The 17,656-nt window shown below is 51.8% G+C and overlaps 2 protein-coding genes across 4 annotated transcripts in view; one reads left to right on the top strand and one right to left on the bottom strand.

Annotated features, from left to right (window-relative positions):
• Window positions 1-2,310, top strand: part of LOC116235299 (lysophosphatidylserine lipase ABHD12) — a 28,861-nt gene extending 26,551 nt beyond the window's left edge. For 2 of the 3 annotated variants that reach the window (XM_031603342.2, XM_090134627.1), the window contains exon 13: window positions 406-2,310. In XM_031603342.2, coding sequence (XP_031459202.1) covers window positions 406-445 — 40 coding nt within the window. In that variant the 3' untranslated portion in view covers window positions 446-2,310. The remainder of the gene's footprint in view (window positions 1-405) is intronic. The other variant, XM_090134626.1, reaches the window with a different exon arrangement.
• A 382-nt stretch (window positions 2,311-2,692) lies between these two features.
• Window positions 2,693-17,572, bottom strand: LOC116235294 (glycogen phosphorylase, brain form). The gene is made up of 20 exons (XM_031603337.2): window positions 17,255-17,572; window positions 16,319-16,420; window positions 14,569-14,647; window positions 13,866-13,969; window positions 12,832-12,963; window positions 10,920-11,031; window positions 9,845-9,927; window positions 8,871-9,014; window positions 8,433-8,525; window positions 8,163-8,309; window positions 7,888-8,051; window positions 7,428-7,542; window positions 6,624-6,725; window positions 6,363-6,510; window positions 5,520-5,578; window positions 5,027-5,168; window positions 4,595-4,802; window positions 4,207-4,341; window positions 3,996-4,062; window positions 2,693-3,727 (listed from the first exon to the last, which is right to left on the bottom strand). Exons 1-20 carry the CDS (start codon window positions 17,495-17,497, stop codon window positions 3,575-3,577), a joined length of 2,532 nt encoding a protein of 843 aa, XP_031459197.2. The 5' UTR covers window positions 17,498-17,572; the 3' UTR covers window positions 2,693-3,574.
• Between the last annotated feature and the right edge of the window lie 84 nt (window positions 17,573-17,656).

Raw genomic sequence — 17,656 nt, 5'->3', positions numbered from 1 at the left:
ATGCATGCCCTGGGAGAGATGCATAGCAGGTGCCTGCATTGGGCAGCTTTTATGAAAGCACTTTTGTCCTCCAGAGTGGCTGAGATGCTGGTGCTGGCTAAGCACAAAGGCAGAGTTCTCAATCTCTCTGCAGAATAAGTTAAAACTTCTTGTGGAAAGGGAACCACAGAAAGCTGAGAGTTCTCTCCCCTGTCTTATCTCTGCTGCAGGGGCTGTTTGCAGAGCAAACATTCACCTCTTCTAGTGGGAGCCACTGATGTGTGAAAGCAAAGCTTGCTGCTGTTTTCTGTAGCTGTGAGTGCTTGAGCCCTAGTATTTGTCAAGGAAATGGAAGACCTGTGGGCTGCAGCATCTCCCAGAGTGCAGGAGAGCTGAGAGTCACTGCTGTGTTGTTTCTTTTCCTAGGGAATTCCTGGGAATCCCTGAACAGGAGCATCATCACTGAAGACTGGCTGCTTGGCAGCACAGAGGTTTTCCTTTTCTTCTCTCCTCATTTTCCTCCTCTCTCCCTGTGGGTCAATCTGCCATTTTTCCATCCCTGGCACTAGAGGAGATCAGGAGTTCCCATTCTGGTCCTGATGTGTACCCTTGGCAACTCCAGCTCCTGACATCAGCACCTGTGATGGTAGAAGGAGGATATGGTTGGCTTCTTTTTTTGATGTGGATGGAGGGGTGACAACAACCCAGGAGCTGGTACCAAACAGTGAACAAGGTAAAGCACAACGGAGCCTGGCCAATCCAGAGTGGTACTGCTGAGGACAGACATACCTTGGATGTGTGTCATGACCAAGTGTGTTTCTTTCACTTTAAAACACTGCTGCTGGTTTTTGGATCATGTAGAGACTTTTTTGTTGGCAAATGGCTTTTGCAGTGTCTCCATACCACAGTTGTCTTGCTTGAGTTTGAGGTGTTTTCTTTCTAGGAAATACATGTTTTGCCTTCCCTTTTTGCTAAGTAGCTGTAATTACAAATCCACTAAAGATCCAGGTGGTGAGAGGTATTTTTATTTAGCTCTTGAGTCACAGTGTGTTGCAAATGTTGGGCTAATTGCACACATTTTGGAAATAAAGTGAAAGCTTTTTTTTTTCTCTTTTTAAACATCTTTTTAATGGAAAAGATTAATGCCCTTTTATCTTCTCTGTAAGCTTTTCTTTTTCCTGAACATTTCTGCTCCCATCTCTATTATCCTCAGTGGAGCTCCTCCCTTTTTTCACATGCACTTTTTAATAGGATAGAAGTGGTTGCTGTAGATAAATTACAAGCTTTGGGCATTAAAGTGGAAAGCATGAGGTTATTTTGCCTGACTTTCCTCCTCCAAGAACATGGGCCCAGAGCGTGGGAGTGGGTGTGTTCCGTGCTCCTCCTACATACCTGGACAGAGATGTGCTTTCTTTGGGGGGGAAGGGCTTTTTTATTTTGTTTTATTTACTTTTTAATTCCTTAGATGAAATTTTCCAGGACCTGGTGGCTATGCTGTTCCTCTGTAGTTAAGAGCAGGCAGTGATATATAGTTCTTGATGCAAAACAAGGCTGGGTTTTCTCCCCATCTCTCCCTCCACCTCCCTTCTACATCCTGGGTACCACAGGCAATCCCAGCAACTGCTTTCTCAGCCCATCTCAGTGCTGTGGGTGGAAAGAGAAGTGAAAGTGAGCCCTCTTCCAGGGGGAGACATACTGGGGATGTCCTTACCCTGCTTTGGACTACAACGGGCCTCTCTTATGCTGCTGTTGGGCTCTGCACTGAGAGGGGAGAGGGTCTTCTGCAGGCTTGGCAGTGTCCTGCTGGGTCCCTGTCAGCCAATTCCAGGTGCTGTAGGTTAGACATTAGTGCTGCCTGAAAGGGTCCATTCAGGAGTGTACAGCATAGTAGAAACTGCTCAGCATGCATCCAGGTTAGACCTGCAGGCTCATACTACTTGCAAAGCAGACAGTAGCTTGTTCTTGTACTGAGATTCTTCTGCTCTAACGTGGTTATTCCTGAAGTTTCTGACCCATGATACTCATAAGCTAACTGTGCCACTTAAATTATGTTTAATGCACTTGTATTTATTGCACTGACAAGAAGAGAAACACTTACTTGGCTCTGTAGAGGGACCTGTACATTCCAGCCAACGCTGCTGCTGGCAGTGGGCTTGGGCTGCCTCCTGCCCTGGGGCAGCACAGGAACTGTGGATGTTGGTGATCCCAGCACCTCCATTCTTTTTCAGAGGCCAGTGATAAGCTTGGGAAATTAGAACTGAAATGTTTATCTCAAAGTGGTGTAGTTTTAATAAAGGCATTGATTGCTGATCATTTCAGCAACCTGTTTCACCTGGTGATTTTGGGGGATTTTTTTTTTTCCCCAAACAGTGCTGGGGCAGTGCTGCAGTAGGGCTGTGGGAGGGGAGATGAGGGGTGTGGGGATGAGTTGGGACTGGGCGAGTCTTCACTGCAGTGCTATTGCCAGCTGTGTGAAACTGAGCCTGTTTCCCCTCAGAATGGGAAAAGCATGATCTGCTCCCAGAATTTCAAGCAGAGCAGCTGTATGTGCCAGTTGTAGGCCAAACCAAAGACCTAATCCCCATCCCAGTGCAAGGAAAGGGCTCTAGTACCCTGTCCTAGCCTGGCTTTGAGTGTCATGGCATTGACCTGATACAACCTGAAACCACGAGCGTGGAATACTTACACATCAGCCCCAAGTGAAACCAGCAGGTATTTTGGTCATTTTAATGAGTTGGTGTCACACAGGAGTATGGGTGCACTACATTGCACTACAGGTGTTAAACTGACCCCAGCATCACTGACCAGCATCACCCAGCAGTGGAGGGACACAAGAGCTGTAATAATGTTTTCACCACTTGGGTAGAAGTGCCAAGAGAGCCCAAAGCCCCGCTGGGGGCCTAAGGGCACTGCAGGGTCAACAGCCCAGCTGGCAGTGACAAGTAGAACCTGTTCATGCACACATGGATGCTAAAAAATAAAAATACATTAAAAAAAAATCCCTGAAGTGGTTTGGCTACGGGGCTTTTAGTTAATAAGTGTAGGAGGAGGCTACAGCAAGCTCTGTGATCCCAAGTGCTGATCCGTCTCCTTTTGGACCAGGCTGTACAGAATCAGCAGCCATGCTGGAAGCAGCTGATGGAACATTCAACCCCACTTTCTCAAGGCATTGCAGGGGCAAGAGGCAGCAGCCTCCCCTTCTGATTGCTTTTGGGCTGGCACAGCCCCTGGAGGAAAATACAAGATACCCCACGCTGCGAGGAGGCCAAGCAAGGCTCCATGCAGAGGGACTGGAAGGACTGAATTGGAAATCCCTTGCTAAGCGTGGAACACAGTTGTGGAAGACTTATCTGTGGTTGTCTCACTAGAAGCAATATGCAGCACGTGCAGGCTGGATACATGGGTGCAAACACAGGGTCCATTCTCTCTCCCAGCTCCTGTTGCTCAGTCAGGGCTCCTCCTCAGGGCATCCTACTACCCTGCTGAGGGAAAGGCCTTGGTTCTGCAGAGCCAAGCCCGTCTGGCTGGCGGTGAAATGCAGCTCAGGCCTCCCAGGCTGGGAACACATTCCCCTCTCTTCCCCACTGTGCTTGCGTCAATCCCGGGGCAGGTTGGGTGGGGGGATTTTTGTGGCAGATGGCTCCACACCCCAGATCTCGCGGGCGTATTCTGTGATGGTTCTGTCGCTGGAGAACTTGCCGGAGCAGGCAATGTTCCTGATAACTTTCCTGGTCCACTCCCGGGGGTCCTGGGAAGAGGAGAGGCAATGGCAGCAGTCAGTTTCCCATCCAGCTCTGGGGCAGCTCAGCCTCACAGGGTGCCAGCTAAGCACCCTTCACTGGCTTAAATGCAGCGATAGGAGCTGCTGACATGTCAAAACCCATCTCACTCTGCCCCACACCACAGCAGTGCTGTGTGGTGTAAAAAGGGGCACGCTCTGTCCAACTCCCTCAACTCCTCCCTGCACTGCCACAGCCATGACCCCCAACTTCACCTTGGCTGGGGACAGCTCTTACCCTGAACAGCTGATCCACTTGGCCTTGGCATTTAATGTACGCTTCGTAGTCAGCAAACACCTTAAACCTGAAACCCAAAGCATAAGAGATTAAGGCTCGAGTTTGCTGAAGGGATCCAGGTCTGGGCAGCACAGACATCGCCCCTAGGGAAGGAGAGCTGGGCGGCCTGAGAGCAGCCACCAGCAGGGATGGGATGCTTGCCAGGACTCACCTGTCGTGGTGCATGAGCATGTTGACGACGTCTCTGAAGCAACCGGGATCTCTTGGGGAGAAAAACCCACTGCTGATCTGATCGATAGCCTGCCGCAGCTCCGGTATGCGGTCGTAGTACTCCCGTGCATTGTACCTGCATGTGGAGGAGGCAGACACAGGCTGTATTGACTGGTGCCTTGCCCTGCGTCTAGGGCAGGTAAGGACAGTGCCTCTAAGACCAGTTGTGATGCCAGAAGCACCCTGTACCCGGGCTCGTGTCCTATTCACAGCCACTGTGCTTTGGCCGAGCTGCCCTGGACTGCACCCTTGTCAGAACAGCCGCTGCCCAGCCAAAGCTTAGCACTGGGACAGGCCCTGGCACACGTTTCCCCCTCCCTGGCACTAACCCTTGGCGATCCAAGGCTTCCACTTCTTCTACCCGCATGCCAAAGATGAAGAGGTTTTCTTCGCCTGCCTCCTCAGCCATCTCCACGTTGGCCCCATCCATGGTGCCGATGGTGAGGGCCCCGTTCAGCATGAACTTCATGTTGCCGGTGCCCGAGGCCTCTGTGCCAGCTGTGGAGATCTGCTGGGAAAGGTCTGCTGCCGGGATCACTGCCAGGTGGAAGAGAGGTGGGAGTGAGGCCTTGGCATGCTGCAGCTCCCACAGCCTGGGCCCAGGACAGCAGGACTCTGTGCATTTGCAAGCAAGCCTGCTGACCTCCCAAGCTCAGCCCACAGCCCAGAACCAGACACAAAGCCCCAGCCCTGCCACAACCCCATGTGACTGCTGGACATGCCCAGCTCCTGACGCCTGCTTCCATGAGACCAGGACTTACCCTTCTCAGCCAGGGATACCCGGTAGTTCTCCAGGAAGATGACCTTGAGCTTGTCCCCCACATAAGGATCGTTGTTGACGACCTCACCAATGGATGTGATGAGCTTAATGATCATCTTGGCCATGTGGTAGCCAGGAGCTGCCTGAAGAAGAGCAGCCCAGAAAGGGTGAAGTCTTTTAAAGGAAGGCACAGCATGAGAGCTGCTAGTGCAGGTCCTCACTGTGGGGACAATGGGACAATCTGGGCCTCACCTCTGCTGTCCACATGGATCAGCAAACACACCCTACTGGGAGAAGTCCTGAGCCACAGGGAGAGAGTGACAGGGCTCCATTCAGCTCAGTTATTTTGTGACAGTGCTTTTGGATGAGCCCAGCAGCACAACCCCATGCTGATTAACCCACAGTGGGCGCAACAAAAGCCCCAGAAGGGGACAGCACCTTCCCCACATCCCTGCTGAGCCACACGTGCACTGAGACTGAAGAATATTTTTTACCTTTCCTCCAATCATGATGGTCCTAGGCACAAAGGATTTGGAAGGGTCACTTCTGATGCCTGAAAGAGCAGGTCATAACACAATGGATGTGAAGAAAACTGGGCAGAGTTTGTTGCTTGCAACCCATATCACATGAGCCCAACAAACCACCCTGAAGTCCAACCAGAGATCTGCCAAAACAGTGCTGGGAAAACTAATTGAGAGTACAATGCAGAGCTGTGGTAATTTGTCTCCCCTTGGGAATGGGCAGTGGAATGAAGCATATGCCTGGGAGTGGGGTTTGAACTAGCACCAGGTCAGTCCTAACACTTGCACTACAGGTGTAGGGGTCACCCAAGCCCTGGGACCCTACTGTGCTGGAGAAGTGGGCTGTGAGCTTTTCCTCAGAGCTCTGCACTGTCCTCCTGCTGGAGAAGCCCATCTTGACAGAAGGGCATGGCCAGGCTCAGAAGTCATAGAATCATAGAATGGCCTGGGTTGAAAAGGACCACAATGATCATCTGGTTCCAACCCCTGCTATGTGCAGGGTCACCAACCAGCAGCCCAGGCTGCCCAGAGCCACATCCAGCCTGGCCTTGAATGCTTCCAGGGATGGGGCATCCACAGCCTCCTTGGGCAACCTGTTCCAGTGCACGACCACCCTCTGTGTGAAAAACTTCCTCTTAATATCCAACCTAAACCTCCTCTGTCTCAGTTTAAGACAATTCCCCTTGTCCCATCACTATCCATCCTCATAAACAGCCATTCCCCTTCCTGTTTAGCTGGCATACACATACACAGGAACACTGGTAGTGAGGGGCTGGTGTGGGACCTGCCTTGACTAGCAGCCCAAGCAGGACTTACGGTTATAGAGAGTGATAGCATGCAGGCAGTTCAGCAGCTGCCGCTTGTACTCATGGATTCGCTTGACTTGAATATCGAACATGGATGAAGGGTTGATTTTGACCTTGTAGTGCTCCTCCAAGTAGGCTGAGAACTTCAACTTGTTCTCCTGGCAAGAAAATTGAATGAGGAGCTGGCACGGGCCCCCAGGTACCTGAAGCAAGCATTGGCTACTAGTAGGAGCATGCTGCCTTTACCCTTCTTCCCCTCTCACCCCATTACCTGCTTGACTTTTGCCACGTCCCTGATGAATGTCTCATTGTCAATGAAATCCAGGAGCTTCTTCAGCTGGCTCAGATCCGTGACAAAGTCTTCCCCGATTTTCTAAAGGAACAAAGCAAGAGAGGGATGTCCCACCTGTAAGACAACTCACCCTGTCCAGAACCATGCTTCCCCAACAGAGATGCCACAGTCCTCTTGGGAAGAGGAGATGCTCTGGACAGGAAAAAGGGAACAGTTTTGTACAGCAAGTTGAGTTCCCTGCATCACCAGGGAGTTCAATGGCATGGGGGAAAAAAGCACTTGCAAAAAACCCAACCCAGTGCTTCTCAATGAGCTTCAGAAGAAGGGTATGTACACATGTACCACAGCCTCCTGGCAGTTGGAGAAAGTGATGGGCAGGACACAAAAATGCGTTCAAGTGGAGGAAGTCTTTTCAACTATTACTTGTTTCCGTGTGCAGCAGCAGGGAGACAACAGTGTGGCTGGAGCTCTGAGAAAGCTCCTTTGAGTCTATGAAGTTTAAATGCTGCTGTGGATACCCCACTTCCCCATACAGTGATGCTGCCTGACAAGTTATCTGCAGCAACTGTGAAGGAAGGGAGCCAGATCCAAGTTTCTGCAGCTCTGTATAGCAACCCACCACAGACCTTAAAGCTCAGCCAGCCTCACACCTCCACGTGACCGTATGCTTCTGCATACAGGCTGTCCTGGCTCACACCTGGCTCAGCTGCAGCCTCTGCTCAGCCTACACAAGGAGGTGCACAGAAGTGAACAGCTGCGATCCGACCAGACGTCGTGCCTCACCTCAGCAATAACATCAGCCAGCCCTGGGTTGCACAGCAGAAGCCAGCGCCGTGGTGTGATCCCGTTTGTCTTGTTCTGAAATTTCTCTGGCTCCAGCTCATAGAAATCCTTGAACCTGGAATAGCAGGGAGTAGGGGCTGCACTGAACCACTGCCCACCCCTAAGAGCTTCAGCTGCTCCCCTACATGTGCTCCTGGCTCAGGGCAGTGTCTGCTGATCTCTATACCACCATCAACACTCCGTGCTGCCTCTCAACCCCTTCCTCAGCTGTAAAGGGCTTCATCAGCTCTGAAGGAAGATGAATTATACTTTATATGCACTCTAACAAGATGCCCTCTCCATCATACAACCAAAGCAGGCCTTAACGCCAATTTGCCCCAGCCAGAACCCCATACTTGCAGGCAGAGCTCCGTGAGTGGAGAGCGGAGGTCTGTGCAGGCTGTGGGTGCCCCCAACTCACACTGTGTTCTTCACGATGTCAGAGTGGATGCGGGCCACACCATTAACAGCGTGAGAGCCGATCACACAGAGGTGTGCCATGTTGATACGCTTGCAGTCTCCTTCCTCGATCACTGACATCCTTCGGAGACGGTCAACGTCCCCTGGGTAGAGAGCTGCCACACGCTGCAGGCAGAGACAGGGGCATCAGCAACCCAGCTGTAGAGGCTGGAATGTTCCCATCCTAAAAGACAGCTGGAGCAAGACCCACAGCCCACAGCCAGCCCAGTCTCTTACATCCAGATGCATTTGGTTGAGTGCATAGATGATCTCCAGGTGACGTGGCAGCAGCTTTTCAAACATGGAGACTGGCCAGCGCTCCAGGGCTTCAGGCAGCACGGTGTGGTTGGTGTATGCACAGGTCTGTTTTGTGATCTCCCAGGCCTGCATACAGACAGCAGTTAACATGCATGTGCCAGGACAGGAGGGGAAGAAAACTCCATGTAATGACAGGACAGCAGCTCTCGGCCCTGATGAGGATGTTATGTGCCTTGCAGCTCTGCTTACCTTGTCCCAGTCCACCTTCTCCACATCCACCAGGATCCGCATGAGCTCTGGGATGGACAGGGCAGGGTGGGTGTCATTTAGCTGTATAGCCACCTGCAACACAGACTTGCTGGGCTCAGATCTGGCAGTGCCAGGGCTCTGACTGTGCCCCAGCACAGCACCTATGGGCTCAGGCTGGGGGTGAGACTAGAGTTCCTTCTTTGGGCTCACAGACCTACCCCACTCACACCCCAGAAACAGACAGAGCTCCCAAAATTGGAGCTACTCAATCTTAGCAAGCTTGGCTCCAAACTGTACCCTTTTTTTCCCCAATCCGGAAAAATGGGCCCAGAGATCATTTCTGTGTTCCAACCCAAACTATATACCTGCACCCACCTGGTCCTGAGCCCTCCCTCACAACACGAAGGTCTGGCTGGGCCCTCTCTGCCCCACACTCACCTTGTCTGGGAAGGTTTCAAAGCTTGTTCTCACGGGGTCTTGACAGCCAAATTTGGAGGACTTAAAGCGTCGGATGATGTCTTGCAGTGTTGCAGCCACCACAAAGTACTCCTGCTTCAGCCGCAGCTCCTTGCCTTCAAAGAACTGATGTAGGGGGATGCACAGACATCAGCACTGCAGCTGCCATCCCTAGTTGGCAGCCCAGCCCTTGGAGATGCTCCCATCTGATGAGTTTCCCTTATGTGTTCTGCTTCTTGTCAGGCTGAATGCACGTTAGCCATGCTGCCTCTCAGCTGCCTCCAGAGGGCATCACAACCTGCCACCTCGGTGCTACCCGACAGACCAAGCACAGCTCCTTTCCTTGCTGCAAGACCCTTTACAAGGTTTTTGGACCAAGGATTTTGGACTCCCAGCAATAGCCATGAGCCAGTGTCATCTGTGGATGCACCAACTGCCTGCCATCCATGCGTGCCACACATCATGCTGGTCTATTTCAAAACGGCAACAAAAATGAGTGCGTGGGAGTAAAGTGCAGGTGAGCCCTTCCAGCACAGATGCTACTCCATGACTGGATATTTTGGATCTGGTGCACAATGACCACATAGCCTGGGACTATTCCTTGTGAGAAAGCCCTTAAGCTGGACTGGAAGCGAGTGCCCTCTCATGGATTCCTCTGAAATGACAACTTACTTTTGCAAACCACGTAATTTGGCAACTGCCTTGAGACTGAAGGAAGGAAGACAGCAGCTATGCAATAAAGGCCAGGCTCCGAGATGTTGTCAGACAGCAGAGACTCTCTGGAGCCAGCAGAGCTGTCTGTTCATTGAGAATTACAGAGCCAACCTTTTGCATTAAAATCCTCAAAGCAGAACAATAAATAAATAAGGTAGCCATAACTTTCCTTTGCTTTCAAGATAAAACTACAGGAAGGACAATCCCAAGCAGCAGAAAAGAGAAGCAAGAGAGTTACTCACGTTGTCATTTGGGTACAGGACTCTGGATATGTTTTCTGCCAGGTTTCTGTCCAGCACTGCCTCGATGTAGTCACCCACATTGACTGCAGTGAGAGAAATACAGCACTGCAGCAGCTGTAGATACAGGCAGTATCCCAGCAATGTACTTTCCCTCTTCTCTCATGGAGAGGTTTATAACAGGAACATTAAGGCTGATATTAATGAAATATGAATGGGAATGGATGTATGTATGAAAGCTCCCTTAGAGAGCAGAGGAGAGAAAAAATAGACAAGGGTGCATCTCCACACATTTTCTCGAGATGCACAGACTGGGAAGGTCAGAAGAAACTGAAGACAGACAGCAGTCAGAGAAGGCAAAGAAAGGAAGACAGTGTAGCAGCCACCTCCCTTAAGGACCATGGAGGAATGGTGCAGGGCAAAGAAGCACAAAGATCACAGTCAGTCAACTCCTAAAGAGTAGAAAAGGCCCATCTGAAACCCCACTCATGACTGTCAATCAGGAATTGTGGAAACATTATGAGGACTTGAGAGCTATCACCCCTGGTCCTCTGTGTCCCACACAAGTTCTCCTGTCAGGGCTGCTTGGACACATCTCAGTGATCTTAAGGAAGAATGAATCAAATTGGTCTTATCTAAAACATTCTATTTCTATACAGCCTAACAACTGTTAGTTGCCCAGCGTCTGCTTTTCAACACTACAATTAGAGCCTGAAAAAAATGCACAAGAGGCCACACGTAGACCCAAAGGAAATTCATAATTATGAGGAAGAATAAAGTCGGCTGTGCTGCCATTTTCCTTCAGCACTGAAGGGTTCTGCTGCATGGAAACAAACTTCAAGGCAGCTGTGAGTTTGCAGCTCATTTGGTGACATGGGGAACACACTGGCACTTAATCTATCACTAGGGGAATACACAGAGCAGGTTTTGAGAGTGGGGCAATTGTGATGGGGATGGAAGAAGGGTGGACAGGTGCACGAGGGCTCTGGAAGTGGGTTGGAGTTTGCATGATCCATGGATGTGTGCTCAGAGTTTTTGAGGCAGCCGGGAGAGATGGACAAAGCGGGACAGTACTTACACTCTTGGAGGTTGAAGTCATTGGGTGCTTTTGCAGACCACAGCCTCATAGTATTCACAGTATTGTTCTTGTATCCTGGCACTGGCGTGTCGTATGGCATAGCAAGGACAACCTGCAAAAGAACAGTAATCCCTTCTGGTTAGCAGCATGTTGGCCTCGGAAGATGGTTGAAAACCTCTCCTGAAAGAATCCAGAGGACACAGACAACAACTGGCTGTGCTAGAGATCCCACCTGCTCCACAACACAGCTGCTGAACTTCACAGACTTGTTTATTATCAAGGGCACTTCCAGAATCTACTAGCAATGCATTAACAGGAGAGGTTTGGAGCTTCGCTGGCAAACGAGTTACATGCTCATCAATTAAACAAAAGAGAGTTGCAAGCAGCCTCCTGACTTTCCCATACCAGCTGGAGCACCTCTCAGCTATCCACCAGAGCCCTGCCAGTATCCTCAGCTGGCCACTGTGCTTCTGCCTGTGCTGGGGTACTGCCAGGGCACCTGGAATATGCCAGGATACACTCCACAACCTGAATCCTGCCCAGGAGCCCTCCGTGTTTACAAGGCAGAAAAAATCCAGGCAGATCAACACGTCGACCTTGAACTGCTTCTTTGTGCTGGCATCAGCAACGCTCCCCCTCTGGAGAACAGCAGCAAGAGCTCAGGCTCTCAAAGCTGATATTATCAGCTCCGAACATGGAAGCAAGCAGAAAGCCTGCCCTGTCTGAGCCACGGGACTGGGGCATGCATCCCATTAGCTGAATGGTGCTATATTTGGAAAACTGCTTTTTTTACACTTGGAAAAAGCTTTAGCTTTTTGAGCCTTTCCAGTTTGTTCCTTCCTTTACACTGGTTGAAAACTCACTTCCTTGTCAGAAGGAGCATTCCCCAGCTCACAGCTTGGGATCCCTGAAATGCCTGCCTGGTGCTGGGGTTGGAAGGGGAAAACACCCAGAGGCAAAGTTCTTCCTCCACCCTGGGCAGTGCTCAGAGAGGAGACGCTGAAACTTCTTCAATCCTTTTAATAAATCTGTGCCTCTTCAAAGCTTGCCTTCTGCCTCTGTAAGACTGGAACACATTTATGAAGCAGCAGCACACGTGGCTCCTGAAGCACAGCATTACCTCTGTAATTGCAACACTGCCCCGCCTCAACCTGAGGCAGGGGAATGTGGGTGTCTGGAGAAGCATTTGTTCTCTACAGCAGCACAGAACAAGGCCTCCGGGCAGGCTGGAGACTTGAAACCTTGTCTCCAGCCTCTCCAGACAGCATTCTACTCATCAGGCCAGCATGGGAAAGACAGACACTTGCTCTGACCACAGGAGCTGAAAACATGCTGGATTGCTCCATGGCTGCCCCAAGAGATTGATCTCCACCCGCTGCAGCACCAGAACCACCTGCAGAATCGCTGGTTTTGAGCAAGCAGGCATGGATGCAGTCCTCCTCCAGCATAAACCCATGCAAGACCGGATGCAAGGATTTACCCTGGAAGATCTGATTTGTGTTTAATACTGGAAACCAAACTCCTAAATGCTCAGACTCTTAAGTGAAAGGCTCAGTGAAAGCACAAATTACTATGCAAAGGATGGCTGATGCAAACACACACGAGAGAAATCATCCTAAACCTTTAATGTCCTGGTGCTACTGCTTAATGTGTAATGCACACTTGAAAAGCATAAATGTCAAGGATCAAATCAGCATGTCCCAACTGGTCCTGAATGTACAGCTGTGACTGAACACCACCCCCATCCCCCACTTCCTTTCCCCTTCAATCCTGCTGCAGTCAGAACCAGTGAAAGTGAAATCGCAAAGGCAGCAGAGCACGCTTTGCTGGAGCAGGAGAGAAGCAAAGCCTGACCTCAGTTAGCATGGGGACAGGCTCCTTCCCACCCCCATGCTATCCTGGCCCATCTCACCTGAGTGTCCACCCACTTCACGCCCTCAGGGCTGTGCTCCACGCGGCCGTAGAAGTGCACAGGCAGCATGTACTCTGGGCGGGCTTTCTCCCAGGGATTGCCATAGCGTAACCAGTCATCAGCCTCCTCCACCTGCAAGAGGCAAATGTGGTTCAGGTGATGGCTCCTGTCTCAAGTGAAGGCTCTCAAGGTGGACAGCGTAAGAAGCAAAGCTGTGATAAGCTGACTTTCAAAATGGATGTGCCTCTGGAAGACAGCTAGGCTTTCTGAAATGCGGATGACGGTATCTCTGCTGCTATAAATCTCTTGGCTCTCTTGGCTTTGCAGAGCTGTACTGGTCTAACCCAGCCAGGCAAACTGCACAGTCTCCAGCACTCATTGCTTGGAGGGCTTTTCACGTGGTCTGATGGTACAGGATATGGTACCCTAGAGGCCATTGGTGCTGTTCACAAATTGTGAACATGGATTTTTCTTTTTTTTTTTTTCCTTGTGCATGCCATTTATAGGGCCTGGCATCACAGCTTCTTCGTGGAAGAAAACACAACCCTTACACCTCTCACCCTCTCTGACTTGGAGAGCTATTAAAACTGGAAAACAGGAAAAATTAAAATAGGAAAATATGGTTCTTTACGCAGAGAAGTGCACTCTCCTAATGAAAATGATTTCCAGACAATGCAGTTGGGATAACTCCTTCAGGGCAGCCTTTCAGCCTACTTTCACTCGCACAGGACTATGACTGTTAATGCTACAGGGGACAATCCCCATTTAAGCCCTCGCTGCCAGTGACTTGAGGGACCCCACAGGTGCTGGCATTTGTCTGGTGGAGGATGAATGTGACTGGACATGTCCGATAGCCAGTGCCATAGGCTCAGCACATATGGTTGGACGCAGCTGCCTGTTTGGCACTACAGGGCTAAAATGAGCAGGCCACAGACAGCCCAAAGCAGCATATGCAGTTTGCCAAGCCACGTCCACAGGTGACCATCACAGCAGGGAACAGAAGTGGAAGGGGTGACCTCAGGTGGTCGATGTACCTGCCAGCCGTCGACGATCTTCTGATTGAAGATGCCAAACTCGTAGCGGATGCCGTATCCGTATGCTGCCAGCCCCAGCGTAGCCATGGAGTCCAGGAAGCAAGCTGGAAGAGCAGGGCATGATCACACTGCAGGAACCTCACCACTTGCTCCCTGCAATTGTGTGACAGCCTGCCCAAGCGCACCCAAATGCAGCACTGTTGAGCATTTCTGAACCTGCCAGAGAAACCCTCAGCTGGTGCTAAGCTGCATGCCCAGCTCACCCCCTCATTAATACTGTCTCTTTCAAAACAAACCTTTCTAGCTATCAGCCCAGGGCAGCTCTGATAAGTATCGGCTGTGGTGCTTCCTCTGTGTCAGGCAGCATGTCTCCAGCAGTCCCTTGTCACAGGCAAGTTGCTGCTTTAATCTGCCTATGTGAGAGCTGCTGGGGTACCTCCACAAAGTGTGAGGTTTTACAGGGAGGTGAGGAGCAAGGCTTCAGAGGGCCCTTTTCAGCCACAGCCCAGCATGTCAGGCACAAGGGCACCTCTTGGATGCAGGCTACAGATGGGCTAAGGTCCGTGCTGTCCTACTGCAGCAGGCAGGCCCAGGTGCAGGAGGTGAAGCAGAGCTGAAGCTGTGACACCTCACAAGGAAGGCACAGCTCAGGCTGCCCTTGGTCCTCATCTGCTCTGATGGGGCTCCCCTCTCCCCACGTTACCTGCCAGGCGGCCCAGGCCTCCATTTCCCAGCCCAGCATCTTCTTCAATTTCCTCCAGTTCCTCCAAGTCCAAACCCAGCTGTTGGGGGAAAGAGCCACAGGAGAACACATCAGTATGCAGACCCCACACTCTGATGCTGCTCTCTGAGAAGGGCAAACACAAATCCCAAACCAACCTATATGGGGCTCTCTATGCAACCCCTTCCCTCCCTTACTTCCAAAACATCTCACCAGCTTCAGCTTCTGATCCCCGGGCACCCTAATTAACTGGAAAACAATTCAGCTCATCATCAAACATCGCTTTCCCATGAACTAAGTTTCCTTAGAAACATCAAACAAAACACTTGCCTCCTGGCAGCCCTTCAAGCTGCAAGGCCCTCCTACTGAACTCTGAATTGTAGATGGGATGGCAGGCGGCCAGCCCATGCACAAAGGACTGCCTGCTTACGTGCACTGCTCCTCTTCTTACAACCAGCCCACCTTGAGAAAGGTTACAGCCATTTCTGCAGCCTGTTGTTGCAGCTGCTGCTGTTAGGCTCTGTGCATTCCCACATCCTGATCACCTGGACATCAAGCTTCTGGGCCAGAGTCCATGGATGGAAGGGGTTGTATCATCTTCTGCACTTCTTGGGCTTCCCTTCTCCAACACAAGGGCTGGCAGCCTTCCCAGGGGCTGTCCAGCTTAATAAGTGTGACAGCACTTCTGAGAGGGCAGGACCTCCCACCTGAGCTGGCCATCATGACCTCCACAACTTGGAGGCTAAAGCAAGAAAAGCCTTCACTGCCACATCTGGACAAATCAACACGTGCAAAACAGCTCACAAAGGGACATGAGGCCTCTCCCTGAATAAAACCAGCCTGTGCTCCGAGGCACGATACCTCAGACAAAGTGCCAGGCCTCTCCCTGGAAGTCCCTTCCCATCCCTTGGCAGGCAACGTGCTGGCCAGGGCATCTCATCAGCAATTGGAGTACCTCATTTTGAGAGGGTGACAGAGCCCAGCATCTACTAGAAAGCATAACATGAATCAGTCTGTAGTATAGGGGAAATAAAGTTTTTGGGAGATAAAGCCCAAAACCTCACGTTCTGTCAGAAAGGCTACTTGTCCTGCTGCAGAGATGGCTGCAAGCCTAAGTAAACATGGGCTGGCTTTTGTGATTGACTCAGTGGTACTCAGCACAGGCTGTGCTTTTGCCAGTTCAAACTCATCCGATGCTATTTTAAATCAAGCAACTTCTTCCCCTTTCTTCCTCCCTGGTGATCTGCTGTTCCATCAGTGCTGCTGTGCTGCCTTGTCTACCTGCACACTCAAACTGTGGTTTGGTGGCTTTGTGCTTCAGCTCTCCTTTCTGGCCCAGCTTCTCTCAGCGCCTCCCACGATGAGCCATCACCCCTCCTAATGGTGCAAAGCTGTTGGCACCGTGGCATTTCCTGCTATTTGGGAACTGCTTTCTGGACGTGGAGCCCAGGAAAAGTGGTTTGAGGGATGTTTTATTCCAGCTCTCAAGACATCCCAAGGTCAGACCGGATGATGTGATGACCTTAGTAGTCTTTTCCAACCCTAATGATTCTGTGATAAGGCCCCCTCACGGCCTTCCTTGGAGGATGAAGAACACTAACAGAGAGCCAAGCCTCTCTTTGTTTAGTCAAAATAAAGTGCTTTTGGGAGGGAGCCCTGAGAAATAAAGATGTTCCATGTGGAAAAGTTTCACCAGTTCTGCATGGGGGACCACAGTACCCCAAGACTTCACCTGATAAATGGCTTCATCACAGGCGTTCTGCAAGCCCAGGTTCACCATCGTGTTCTGCAGGGTGCGGCCCATGTAGAACTCCAGGGACAGGTAATAAATACGCTGGGGAAGCAAAAAAAGACACACAGTGACACACACAGCATATTGCTTCTGGCTTCGAGGAAGCCTACTCATCACCTGTTGCACCCAAAGGGTTCCACTGAAATCCCTTAAAATGATAATCTGACCCAAAGGCTTCCCCCACAAGGGATGCCTTCCCAACCCGGCGCTCAGTGCAGGACAACACACACCACAGCTTGTTTGTCAGAAGGAGCTTTGCACGGGATGCAAGCCAGCTCCCTGCTGCACATCTCCCTGCCAACAGCCTTCTATAGAAAAATCTTGTTGCTTGTTAAGAGTGTTTCCCTAATTAACTTCAGGCACGAATTATCTCAGATGCTGAGTCGTATCTTTACGGCTCAGCTGAGGTGATGCCTGCACTGGGCTTTTGGTTTTCACACGCTGCACTGAAGCTGACCAGGAGTTGCAATGATGGAGGACCCCCACCCATGACTCCCCGTGCCGGGCAGCAGGCCAGCCCCCTTCCTGCTAGTGATTTTCCAGCTCTGCTCTCGCGCTTTCTGAGCAGAGAGAAGATAAGCAAGCCGGGCCACCGGCTCAGCCCGTTTTCGGCGCTGAGAGCCATCACTTCTCTTTCCCAGCTGGGGCACGAGCAGGGCTATCGCTCAGCAGGGGATGGTCAGCCCGCTGATGCAGGCTTGGAGGGGGCTCGACGTCCGGCATTCCGAGCGAGACGGCGACGAGCTGGACGCTCCAGGCGCCGCGAGCTTCACACCCACCCGAGGCGGCCAAACCGACGCGCGCTCCCCGTCCCCCGGCCGCTCTCCGTGCGCTTTCGCCCTACAAAAGAAACGGGGCCGGCACGGCTCGGCTCACCTTGGGGTCCCGCTCGTAGTAGTGCTGCTGGGTGCGGATCCAGCGGCCCACCAGGTGGTCCCGCACCGTGTGCGCCAACGCGAAGAAATAATCGCGGGGGGTGGCGACGTTGCGGTCCTTCACCAGCGTGAAGTGGAGGTGGCGGTTGAAGCTCTTGCGCACCTCCGCCACGTCGCCCAGCCCCGCGATGCCCCGCACGCTGATCTGTTTCCGCCTCTCCCCATCGCTCAGCGGCGCCGCCATCCCCGCACCGCTCCGCCGCCCGCACCGCTCCGCCGCAGCCGCGCCTCTGCTCCGCCTCTGCCGGGCGGGGCCAGCACGGCGCTGCTCCGCGAGGGGAGGCGGGGACGGGGCCGGAGGGACGGGGCCGGAGGGACGGGGCCGGAGGGACGGGGCCGGAGG

The sequence above is a fragment of the Phasianus colchicus genome, chromosome 2, assembly GCF_987193195.1.
Source record: "Phasianus colchicus chromosome 2, bPhaCol1.hap1.1, whole genome shotgun sequence".
NCBI classification, from domain to species: Eukaryota; Metazoa; Chordata; class Aves; order Galliformes; family Phasianidae; genus Phasianus; species Phasianus colchicus.
This window is presented reverse-complemented; position numbering and strand designations above follow the sequence as displayed.